The sequence below is a fragment of the Pogona vitticeps genome, chromosome 2 (assembly GCF_051106095.1).
Source record: "Pogona vitticeps strain Pit_001003342236 chromosome 2, PviZW2.1, whole genome shotgun sequence".
Lineage (NCBI taxonomy): Eukaryota > Metazoa > Chordata > Lepidosauria > Squamata > Agamidae > Pogona > Pogona vitticeps.
This window is the reverse complement of record NC_135784.1, coordinates 182,924,741-182,937,761: the sequence shown is the minus strand read 5'-3', so window position 1 is coordinate 182,937,761 and position 13,021 is coordinate 182,924,741. Positions and strand designations below refer to the sequence as shown.

Sequence of the window (13,021 nt, the reverse complement as noted above, 5' to 3'; positions counted from 1 at the left end):
GGCCCTTTCACCCTTCTCCCAAAAAAAAGTTCAAATGGACTGAACCCGGTACTGGCTTGTGGCACTGATCGATAAGCAAACAAAAGGGATTGCAGTTTCTGGTCCCAATTGTTTGGATTCTCTGCCAAGTAAGCCCTAATCATGCGCATTAGAGTCCCATTGAACTTCTCAGTTAACCCATTACTTTCAGGGTGATAGGCAGTGGTTTCCTTGTGTTTAATTCCACAGATTTGCCATAACCATTTCATGAGCTTCGATGTAAACGATGCGCCCAAATCTGTGATTATTTCTGAGGCAAATCCCATCCTGGACATATACCCCACCAAGGCATCTGCCACTGTGTTAGTTTCAATGTTAGTCAAGGGTATGGCTTCAGGGTACCTCGTGGCATGGTCCACAATGGTGAGAATGAACCTGTTCCCCCTCTTTGTGGCCTTGGGCAAGGGTCCCACAATATCCACCCCTATGCATTTGAACGGAGTGTCAATCACAGGCAAAGGGCACAACTTTGCTTTGGTCCTGTCGCGGTTATTCCCCTGCCTTTGACACACATCACATCATTTACAGAATTCTTTGATCTGCTTCCCTATTTCAGGCCAGTAAAAATTCTGTGTGATTCTCTGCTGTGTTTTGTTCACCCCTAAGTGCGCAGCAAACATGTCAGAGTGCCCCCTTTGTAAGATCATGGGGCGATACTTTTCAGGTACCACTAGCTGACTTCGGATCCCATCTCCCCCTTTTGAGATATTCCTCAGGGTCTCTCTATACAAAATCCCCTTTTTCTCTAGAAATCTCACTGGGGTTTCAGGTGTTAGCTGGGCGTCAGTCACCTGTTCAAAACACTTTTGGAGAGTGGCGTCTGCCTTTTGCTCTTGGCCAAATCGGCTGTCTGTGGTTAAGGTTTCCACCACAGCTTCTGAACTCCCCCCACCTGCTTCCGTCTCGGGCTCATCATTACCCCCCTGAACTGTCCCCGTGGTGGCTTGTGAACGTGTAATCACCAGCACCCGTTTCACATGTTCAGCCAGGTCATTTCCCACGAGCACGGCTGCTGGCAGAGTCGATGAAATTGCTAGCCGCCAAACTCCCCTCCAGCCTTGAAAGTTCACAGGTACCTCCGCTACTGGCAGTGAGATCACCTGCCCCTCAATCCCTGCCACCTTCATGCTCTCATTTGGGATTACATACTCCCTAGGAATAATATCTGGATGGCACAGGGTCACCTGGGAACAAGTGTCCCGCAGCCCCCGATACTGATGGTCAAGTATTCCTACGTCCACCCCTGCTGTTTCAAACAACTGAGAATCTGTTCTCACCAGTAGGCAGCGCCTGACCTCTACAAGAGGACCATTTTCCTCAGCCTGATCAGCAGATGTAGCTGTTCCAGATTGAGTAGCCATGGCAACAGGCTCCCTCAGTGACAATGAGCCTTGCTCTTTCTGGACACAGAACACAGCTTTTGGCTTGGTTCCACTCGAATCCTGAGGCACAATTCCTTTTAGCTGCTTTAATTTCTCACACTCTGAGATTAGATGGCCCTTTCCCTGACAGAAATAACATTTTCTGCTATATTTTGAGTCTTTCTCATCTTGTCTTGGTTTTCCCTCCAAAATCTGAGGTCTTGGTTTCATGTCTGAGGGCTTCCCTTCACCATGGGCCCCTCCCCCTTCCTGCAATTTCTTCCCTTTTATTCTCAAATCCAGCTCCTTTCGCTTAGCCTCAAACTCAGCCCTGATCTGTAAAATTTCTTCCTCAGCCCTAGCTTTTATCCCTTTTACTTTTTCTTCAGTCTTATCTCTGATTTCTTTTAATTTAATGTCTTTTTGCTGAGTATATTTTTCAAGATCTTGCTCACTTTGTCTGACCTGAGCCTCATACTTTTCCTTCTTTGACATTTCTTCAACTGATAAATTGTTAATAAACTTATTTAGGAAATCCAATTCCAATTGTACCATTCTAATTTGGTGTTTCAGTTCCATCTCTTTTATCCTCATGGCCATTCCCCTTTTCTTGGCATCTGCCTCTGCCTGACAGATTTCAGCTGTTTCTCTGGCCTCTATTTCAAATTGCCTCATCCTCAGTTCATGCTGTTGGGCTAGGAGTATTTTCCTGAGTTCTGGGTTCTGTTCTCCTGTGCTGTCACCCTGCACTGAGCCAAATTCATCCTCAGAACCTTGGTCAACCTGGGGGTCTTTCACTTCACCCATTTCTGCCATTTGGCTTCGAGTCAAGGGCATAATCCCCCCCCCCAGCACAGGCTGCTTTCAAAAGTCAAGCCTCAAAATAAAGCGACCACTTTTTTTTTTCTTTTGCCTCAGAACCAGCTTTCTCTATAGATTGCTGCTGTCCTTCAGCACTAACTTGCAACAGTTGCGAGCTAGAGTCTACCCCCCTCTGCTAGGCCTCTCAGCAGACAAGCTAGCTCACTGCTATTTCACAGTTTTGCCTCAGCTTTTTCCCACCAAAACAGGCTGCCTCAGAGCTCCCTAATCTAGCCCCCAATCTGAGGTTACACGTTCTTCTACTAGTGCACCCCCCCGTGAGGCACACCTAGAAGATTACCTACGCGCTCTCAGATTGTCCCTGACTAGACCCCCCTTGCTCTGGGCACACTTGCCAAGGCTTTGCTGTACCACTGGACAACTGGACCAGTCGTATCCCACACGCTGGACACCAATCAATGTGACAAACCCAGACCTACTGGGATCTGCCACACGTTAACTAAGCTGCCACCAACCATTCCCTTTAAGAAGTCACACAGACCAGGGATGGATTTTCAACAAATAAAAGAATAAGGTTTATTTAAAACAACACACAGGGAAAATAAAATAATCAGGTGAATAAGATATAGTAACGTGGCTTAGTCTCATTCATACATGCACACAGTTTGGTTCACACAGAACACTCAACTTGAAGCACAGACCCTGAACCTATCAGTTCTGGCTAACCATACAGACACCTGAACCTATCAGGTTGGTACTGACTGACACACAGTAGTACCCTGTCTGACACACAGACTCCCACACCAGCTTCTTCTTCCCAGCTGCTGCTTCTTCTTCTGAACTTCACCACACAGGCTTCACATATATATACAGTACAGCCCCTCCTCCTGATGTCCCGCCTTCCACTCCCCATAGGATGGAACTTTCCCTTCAAACCCATGACAGACAGGTAACATCAGTGCTGTATGTAACAGCCCATTTTACTCCTTAAGATGTCCACCTAGAATTGGTTTTTTTTTACTTGCTTGCTCAAGTTTGAATCTGCTTAGGTATCTTAGGGCACTAAAGATTTTGGGAGGAAAAGCAATGTGAATGAGAAGATCTGTATGAGACAGAGGAACATGATTATGGAGGCCCAGATGCAATGCACAGCAGGACAGCTTCATCCCAGAACAGAAATAGGCAGGTTACTTACCTGTAACCATGGTTCTTCAAGTGGTCATTCTGTGAGTTCACACAAAAAGAGTTAAGTCAGCGCCAGCGTCGGTCCCTTCGGAATGTTCTCCAGCTCTGTAGGAAAAGAAACATAGTTTAAGGCTGCCTATACTATGCATGCTCCGCCGACCCAAGCCTCAGTTCCATTTATCCGCCATAGATACCCAAGCATGAGCTATACGTATCCAGTGACAGATAGTGGGGAGGTCGGGCGGGATTGTATGAATTCACAAAATGACCACTTGAAGAACCATGGTTACAGGTAAGTAACATGTCTTTCTTCAGCATGGTCTTCTGTGAATGCACACAAAAAGGGTGACTAGCACGCTTACTCACCGGAAGGAGGGCCGTCACTGAAGTGCAGATGCCAGCACAGCTCTCCCGAACCACGTTTCCTTTTTGGCCCTCAAGTCCAGTCTGTAATGAGTGATAAGGGTGGACACCTGGGACCAAGTGGCAGTCCTGCAGATATCAGGCAAGTCAACACCACATAAGAGAGCTGTAGAAGAGGCAACCGCTCTGGTGGAGTGAGCACGCAAGCTGTCCGGCGGTGTCTTCTGTTGGAGTTCATAGGCCAAAGCAATTGTGGAAACAAGCCATCTCGAGAGCGAGGAGGGCGAAGCCAGGAGACCTTTCTTCTGCCCGAAATAGCACAGAAAAAGTTTCGGAGACAACCTAACGTCTGTAGTCCATGAAACATAAAATGAAAGTGCCCCTTTAACATCCAAGGTGTGGAGCATGTACTCCGTGTCACTGGCAGGTTTAGCAAACAAGGTAGGAAGTATGAGAGGTTGGTTCAAGTGAAAATTAGAGACTACTTTTGGAAGAAACGAGAAGTCAGTGTGCAGTACCACTTTATCATGAAAAAATTGTAAGAAGGGTTGATCAGCTCGAAGAGCAGCAAGCCCGCCAGCTCTGCGAGCAGACGTGATAGCCACCAAAAATAACACCTTGAGTGACAACATCTTCAGATCACAGGAAGCAAGTGGTTCAAAAGGCGGACATATCAGGGAGTGCAGCACCAAGTGAAGTGACCATTGCGGTACTGGTGGTTTAACCGGGGGTCTCAAATGGATGAGTCCTTTTAGGAAAGCTTTAACCATAGGATGAGAAAACAACCGAGAAGCAGGTGAATCTCGAGGTTGGAAGGATACAATGGCCACAATGTAAACTTTCAAGGTGGAAACCGATAAGTTGAAATTGAACAGGTAACGTAAAAACAGTAACAATGTAGAAAGTGAGACCGGAGAAGGAGAAAGGCCTCTAGCTTCAGTGAACTTAAGAAAACTTTTCCATTTGTAACCATATAACAAAGCAGTTGACGCTTTTTTGGATCTGTCTAAGATCTCCTTGATCTCGGGGACATTCTCCATGCAGTGAGATGTATTGTGTTCAGGTCCGGGTGGAAGACCCTGCCCGCATCCTGAGTGAGTAGAGCGGGAGAACGCGGAAGCCTCACAGAGTCTGTTGCCATTGACACTAAGGTCGGAAACCACGACTGACGAGGCCAAAAGGGTGCCACCAGGATCGCCTCTGCAGACTCCTGTCGAAGCTTCACTAACGTCTTCTGTACAAGAGGAAACGGAGGGAATAGGTAAAGCAGGCCCACCTTCCATGATATCATGAACGCATCCCCCATCATTCCTTGTCCTCGACCTTCTCTGGAGGCATAACGTGGACACTTCTTATTTTGCTGCGTAGCAAAAACATCTATGATGGGTGTGCCCCAATGGCGACACAGGTCGTGGAAGACCAAGACATCCAGTTCCCATTCATGCATTTGACTTGTGCGATAACTGAGTTTGTCGGCTAGCACATTGTCCTCCGTCGACACATGAACTGCCACCAGAAAAATGTGATGACGGTAGCACCATTCCCAAAGTGTCACAGGCAGAAACAGTAGGGAGTAAGAGTGTGTGCCCCCATGTTTGTTGATGTAGTACATGGCCGTAGTGTTGTCCGTGACTATCTGAACACCACGACCATGTACTAGGGGGAAGAAAGCTTTGAGAGCTTTCATGACTGCTAAAATCTCCAGGTGGTTGATGTGAAACTTTTGCTCCTGGGTCGACTACAGAGCGTGCACATGATGACGCCCGCAGTGAGCCCCCCATCCGGTAGGACTCGCATCTGTGGTGACTTGCACGGTTAACCTCAGAGGTTGGAACGGACGTCCCACTTGCAAGTGCGGAACAAAACTCCGCTGTTGTGCCAGTTCCGGAGTAACTCGAAGACGCTTCTTCTGGTGGTCCTGGAGAGGGTTGAAAAGGGAGAGGAACCACACCTGAAGAGATCTTAGTTTCAACCGCGCATGAGTAAAACTGGAAGTTGTTGATGCCATCAGGCCCAGAAGATGCTGAGCATGTCTGGCTGATACTGTGGCTCCTGGTCAGAATTTTTTTACTGCCTTGCGGATTTCTTGGATCCGTTCTTGTGGAAGAAAAATATGACCCTTGGACGTATCTATCGTGGCACCAATGTAGTTCACAACTCTGGAGGGTATGAGATGAGATTTCTTGTAATTTACTGTGAGTCCTAGATTCCAAAGTACATGGAGGATGAACCTTGTGTCTTTCAGGGCTCTGCGTCTGGACGGTGAGATGACCAGCCAATCGTCGATGTATGGAAACAGATGGACACTGTTTAGCCTCAGGTAAGCCGCAACAGGTGCCATGCACTTCGTGAATGTTCTGGGGGCTGTGGCGAGCCCAAACAGGAGAGCCAGAAATTGGTAAATAACATCCTGAAAGATAAACCTGAGAAACTGCCGATGAGTGGAATGGATAGTTATGTGAAAGTATGCGTCTTTCAGATCTATGACCACAAACCATTTTTTTCGTTTTAGCAGATGCATGATGGACTCCAACGTCACCATCTGGAATCGACGTGGATGCAGGTAAGTGTTTAGAGTTCTGAGGTCTATAAAGGTAAAGGTAAAGGTCCCCCTTGACAATTTTTGTCCAGTTGTGTTCGACTTTAGGGGGCGGTGCTCATCCCCGTTTCCAAGCCATAGAGCCAGCGTTTGTCCAAAGACAATCTTCCATGGTCACATGGCCAGTGCGACTTAGACACCTTCCCACCGAAGTGGTCCCTATTTATCTACTTGCATTTGCATGCTTTTGAACCGCTAGGTTGGCGGGAGCTGGGACAAGCGACGGGCGCTCACTCCGTCGCGTGGATTCGATCTTACGACTGCTTGGTCTTCTGACCCTGCAGCACAGGCTTCTGCGGCTTAGCCCACAGTGCCACCACGTCCCCCTAGGTCTAGAATGGGCCATATTCCCCCACCTTTTTTGGGAACGGTGAAGTACCTTGAATAAAAGACATTTATGATGTCTCTCCTTGGTACCTTTTGGATAGCGTTCTTTTGTAGCAAAGAGTGAACCTCCTCTTCTAGGACAGGATCAAATGATGTATGTTCTACCTGACCTAGAGGTGGATATTCTCTAAATTCCAGCCGATAGCCATAGGAGACGATGTCTAGAACCCAGGAATCCTTTGTGATGGTGGACCAATTGTGAATAAATGGTTTGAGTCTTGTGGCGGGACTGGAGAGCGACAATACTGCTGCCGAGTCAAAGATAATGTTTCTGTTTCTTGGCAGATGGTTTGTACGATTGTCGGCGCTGAGAAGAATGAGCACTGTAAGTGGGGGTTGTAGAAGTACCCTGTGATGATCTGGACTGAGACTGCCCCTTGTATTGTCTGTATTGTTGAGGGGTTGGGTTATATTGGGCTGGAGACTTTTTCCATTGATACCTGCTAAATCTAGGCTGAGGCTGAATGTAGTAGGATTTGGCTGTCTTTTTGGCCTTGTGTAGTTCCTCAAGATGACCATCAGTTTTCTCATTAAAAAGACCAGAGGCATCAAATGGCAAGTCCTCCACCTTGGTCTTTACGTCATCCAGAATGTTTGCGGAACGAAGCCAGGCATGCCTGCGAAGAGTCACAGAAGATACCAACACCCTGGCAGCAGCTTCAACCGAATGCTTAGTAGAGATTCTCTGATATTTAGAAACGGTCTGTGCCTCTTCAAAGGTGTTGAGGTAACCCTGTCTAACATCCTCAGGTAGCATCTTCAAACCTGGCAAGACCTTCAACCACAATTGCTTTTGGTAGGCTCCTAAAGCAGTCTGATAATTAGCTACTTGCAGCATGAAGGAAATGAGGGAGTAAATACGTCTGCCTATCATTTCCAACTTCTTGCCTTCCTTATTCGTTGGAATGACATGCACCTTTCCTGATGGCTTTGTATAACTGGTCTCTACTATTAAGGAATTAGGGATAGGATGCTTTAACAAGAACTTAGCATCATCACCGTTGATCTTGTACATGTTTTCATTACGTCGCGGCAATGGGACCGAAGCTGAAGGATGGTCCCAAAGTTCTTTAATAATACCCAACAATGCCGGCAAGAACGACAAACTAGGGGGCGGGGATCGCTCCTTGCTAATATCCCCAAAGATAAGATCCTCCTCTGGAGGAGCCGGCTCATTAACGCAGAGCTTAAGCGTCTTTGCCAACCGAGACAACATCTGGGAATAGGAGGAAAAGTCTTCTGAAGGTGAAGAGTCATGCGGATCACCAGTGTCAGATTCCACTGTCTCTACCACCGGCAACTCGTCTGGCTTAGGTTGTTGAGGGGGTTCACCCTCAGAATCAGAGAACTGAGAAGAGAATGGGACCTCATCATCAGATGATAATTCATGACCTCTCTTTCGGTGGCGAGACTCGATGTCAAGCACTGCAGTGGCAGCGCGCTGAGGGGTGGAGGCGCGGTCGACGCCGAGGGAGGCGCATTGGGAGTTTCCATAGGCTTGATTACAGGTGGAGCTGCTTGGGGAACCGTCTCAGCCTCTAGAAGGTGCCGACGTCGATGGTTCTGTGGGGGGTTCGACGCCGAGGAAGAGGACAAAACATATATGTACTTAACACAGCGGCAGCATCAACGGCAATCAGACGACGTCGATGACGCCGAGGTGGAAGAACAGGTGTGGCGCCGCCTGTGTCTCGATCCCGAACTTGCTGAATTGTCTGAAGACGATCTACGACGACGACGAGAACGGCGGTGTTTCCGTTCACTGCTCCTGTGAGGGGATTGACGTCGATTGCGAGAACCGTGTCTCCATTTCTCAGCCTTTTTCTGAGGAGGTGACTCGGGACGCAAAGGCAGAGGAGACACGGAATGAGCCGGTGATACCCGCCCGGTGGAAACAGGGCTTAACGGGGCAGAACCCAAGCTTGCAGTAGCGTGAGCAAGCTGACTTGGTGTCGGCGAGGGAACACCAAGGGGTAAAATCGGCTCGGCCTGCGTAGGAGGGAGCGAAGCGGCAGCCTCCGATACTGAATCTCTATCCCTCAACGAATCCTCCAAAATGGGGGAGGGGAGAGACGAAGGTATAGGTAGTATTTGCGGATCAGGGTCCTTGGTCTTAGTTAACCCTTAGGTTTTCGTTTGCTTTCCAGGTTTGGTGGCGGCTCCAGTCTTGGCAGCAGACGTTTTCTTTGATGTGGATGGCTTCTTAGGAGGTTTTCCAGCAGATACCTCCGTGGGTTTAGACGTGGGTAATTGAGTGGAATTTCCTTCAGCACGGGGGGTAGTGGAGGGAGATGGAAGTTCCATAGCAGATGGGTTTGAGGCTGACAAGGCAGAATCCCACAAATGTAATTTTAGCCGCTGTTGTCGCGCTTTTAGGGCAGCCTTGGTAAACGCCTTGCAATGTTGGCAGTTTTGCAAGGAATGGGTTTCACCAATGTAAAAAAGGCAAGTATCATGCCTGTCGTGGTATGGGATTTTAGCGGAACAGACAACGCACTGACTGAAGGGGCCCGAAGGGGGGGCATAAGCAAGACCGGGAGGCAGCCAGTAAAAAGAGCGGGGGGGACCCCAAGGGGGCAGCAGAAAAAGGAACGGAAATGCCAAAACAGAGTCCGAATAGCCAAGAGAATAGTCGGTAAAAACACGCCAAGTTCAGAACCAGAAAAAGACTAGCAAAAAAGGGAGTCTGGTAGAGCTCAAGCCGAGAAGAACCACTTCGCACGGCGGAGAAATGGAACTGAGGCTTGGGCAGGCGGAGCATGCGCAGTATAGGCAGCCTTAAACTATGTTTCTTTTCCTACAGAGCTCGAGAACATTCCGAAGGGACCGACACTGGCGCTGACTTAACCCTTTTTGTGTGCATTCACAGAAGACCACACTGAAGAAGATTCTAATTTCTAAATGCATTAGTACTGTAACAAATGTATTTATTTATTTCATTGATTTATATACCACCCCATTAGCTCTATACACTGTTCTGGGTGGTTAACAAACAATAAAGACAGGCAGATTATGGCAAAAGAACCAGCAATGAAATCATGAAATACAGTATAATATTGAAAAACACAGCCTGTAAAAGGTCAATAAACTCTACCCAGCCACAAGGACCAGGGATCATTGCACAAAAAAGACCAGCTAACGACACCCATCAATCACAGTAACAGATAATCTCTCCCTCCTTATCACAACAAAAAAAACACTGATCACCCTATCTCCTGAAAAAAAGACAAAAGCTGTTCCCACACCTATAAATACTTAACTATCCAACAAACAGCAACAGAGCATGGACAGAGTTCCTACTCCAGTCCTCTGAAGATGCCGGCCACAGAGACTAATGAAACATCAGGAAGAACAACCTTCAGAACACAGCCAAAGAACCCGAAAAACCCACAATAATCAACTTTGTTGATTGAATAAATGCTAGAAATGTAACATAAGGAAAACAAGAGTACTGCAGACTTCTGAAGACAACATAAACGTTGCAATATGTTGTTTCTGTGACAGCAATGGAAAAGACTTTCCAGCAATATAAACTTGTGCCTGGTGCTGGATTTTTCAACCAAGTACTGTGACTGTCCCACACTCACCCCAGAAGGAGGAGGCCCATTATCTGGCTGCTTGGGCTTCTGAAGTCCACTAATTACAGAGCCCAGGATGGAGGTGGTGAGGCCTTGCAGGCCAGGTGGGGTCAGCTGGGGGGTCTGTGAACCCATCACAGAATTCTCCCGCTCCATTCCTAATGGTCCCAGAAAGGATGGTAAAGGCAAGTTCCCAGAAGGCAAAACTGGAGACTGTACAGGTCCCGGAGAGATCTCAGCAGGGAGAGAACCACCTAGGCAGAAAACACACAACCAGGTAAGAACCAGTTCCTAAAAATGAAGTTGTTCTGGAACATACTGTCTTAATATGATAATTGCACATTCTGAAGTTTATTATATACCTTCACTGCAAAGGACAGTGTGTGCGGAAGGAAGAAATAATAATTGTTTATCATTAATCTATATTGCATCAATCTGTATTGTATGTATTAGAAAATGAATTACAAGTATAAAAACTTACTGAAATTTTTAAAAGGGGGAAAACCCCTCTGACAACAAGAAGGCAGTATAGGTGAAATGAAATTAACTCTGAATAGAGTACTTTTTAGATCATCTTTAGCTGATGTAGAAAAGAGACACTTTGATGATCCTATCTATTTAAGTAAACCCTCTGATAAAAAGTAGCTAAACAATATTTTTCCTTTAATTTAATGCCATGTCTTCTTTTTAAAAAGAAACATTTTTTTATTTTTATTTTTTACAATTCCAGTTGAACTGGCATGCAAATTTCAGTCCTAGCTGGTGGAAGCTAAAAGGAGAACAGATTCCCTCTCAGGGCAGGTATCACTGCTCAGGCTGTTGCCAAGACAGGGGAGGAGAGCTGTGATTCCTAATGACAAGCTCTCAGCAAAAGGACAACAAAACATCCAAACCTAAGTGGTCTAAACAGATAACCTATCAGGTTTGCTTAAAGCAACGGCTATCCTAGATAAATCAGGACAACCAACCTAGATAATCAGGAGGCATATGGTTATGGAGCGGTGAAGTTACAAGTTTTGGGGGTAGGCAGAGAAACTCTGCGCTGTAAAATCTAGAATGGCACTGCTAGAAAACCTAGATATGGCACTCTCCAGTGCCACCTTTGCCAACACTAGCTGGGGGTAAATAGGGGTCACAGGGCACAAGTTCGAGGATGGCTGAGCTACAAGGCTCCCTGTTAGGGAAAGGAATGTGCATGTTTAACATTTTATTCCAGTTTCAAATCCTGCAGCAGTTTGGAAAATTTTGAATCTGAGTTGCAACTTTTGTGTGAAGAGCAGAACAGATCTACAGTGGTATACAGGCAAGACAACTAGAACAGTTTCTCCCTAAGCCTTTAGCAAGACGGTTCATGTGCAGAGTTTTTACTTCCCATTCACAACGTTTAGAAACACTGTCACTTCTTAAAAATTACAGAGTTCTGCATAAGATTTATGTTCCCATGACTATCTAGGTTAGGTCTTTACTGTTTAAGAAATGGGGTCTCCGGACAAACCAATAACAAGAAACAGCATATTAGCCTTGTATTTAAATTAGCCTTGCATTTAAGTACAGTACTTGTGTGGTTGCCACAGGTGACCAAAAATTCTAGAAGGGCACATGGAATTTCATTCATAAGTGAGATGGCTGGCAGAGGAGGCACAGATTGGTTTGTTCCAGCTTGCCAGCTCACCTGATTTCTATGCTACCCACAGGGCACAGAAGAGCGAGCAATACGGCCACAACCATTCTCATGTGACTGTAGCTGGCATCTGGGGGAGTACTGAGCTGCCTAGAGTGGTCTGGTAGTCCAGATAGGCGGGGTACAAATCAAATCAAATCAAATCAAATCAAATCAAATCAAATCAACTAACTAACTAACTAACTAACTAACTAACTAACTAACTAACTAACTAAACTAACTAACCAGTTGTAGTGTGGGAAGGTCCTCCAGTGGCCTTGTGACTATGAGATCTACCTGCATGGGAGCTTGGCACTACGGGGAAGTTTCAAAGTCCCAGAGAGGAACTGAAAGGACAGTGGCAAAGCTTGAGGAGGGGCAGAGTATGCCAACCACCTTGTCTCTGGGGATCGTTTTAGAGCCACTGCCATGCTTAACTAGACCTCCATCCAGCTACAATGTAGGCTGCAGAGGCAGAACTTTGCACCTTGCATCTACTGGGAAAAAAAGGTATCAAACCATTTTTGTTTACAAACATCTCATAGCAGCCTCAAAGCTGTTTTGGCAGTAGCAGATCCACAATGAAGGTGACCCAGAGATCATTCCTCCTGTTTTTCCTCCATGCTGCATTCTCTTGCTGGCTCAGGGTGGGTTGCTCATAAACACATTCTTTGTTTCCCAATTTAGTTTCCTCACCACAAAAAAGCCATGTGCATCAGTAAGAACAACCACACTGCACCTGCAACAAAACACTTGTAAAGTGTTATTTCCAAGTTATTGTATTAGTAGGGACCATGCTGTGTATGTATTTCTATCTGTGTTTCTATTATTTTATTTTATTTTGATCTTCTGTTCACTGCCCAGAGTAGTGGCTCCGCTACTAGTTGAGCAGGAGAAAAATGTAAATAAATAAATAAGTAAACCTAGTTAGAGAAGCCTATTTTATAGAAGAGAAAGAGGACAAACAGAGTGGATTTGTGGGTAAATTTAAAAATCATGAACAAAGTTAATGTTGGAAAAGAGAAGC

At 46.3% G+C, this 13,021-nt stretch overlaps 1 protein-coding gene across 4 annotated transcripts in view; it reads right to left on the bottom strand.

Annotated features, from left to right (window-relative positions):
* Positions 1 to 13,021, bottom strand: part of RAVER1 (ribonucleoprotein, PTB binding 1) — a 51,086-nt gene that overhangs the window by 10,194 nt on the left and 27,871 nt on the right. For all 4 annotated transcript variants that reach the window (XM_020798713.3, XM_072991542.2, XM_072991541.2 and 1 more), the window contains one exon: positions 10,344 to 10,588. In XM_020798713.3, the coding sequence (XP_020654372.3) occupies positions 10,344 to 10,588 (245 nt within the window). The remainder of the gene's footprint in view (positions 1 to 10,343; positions 10,589 to 13,021) is intronic.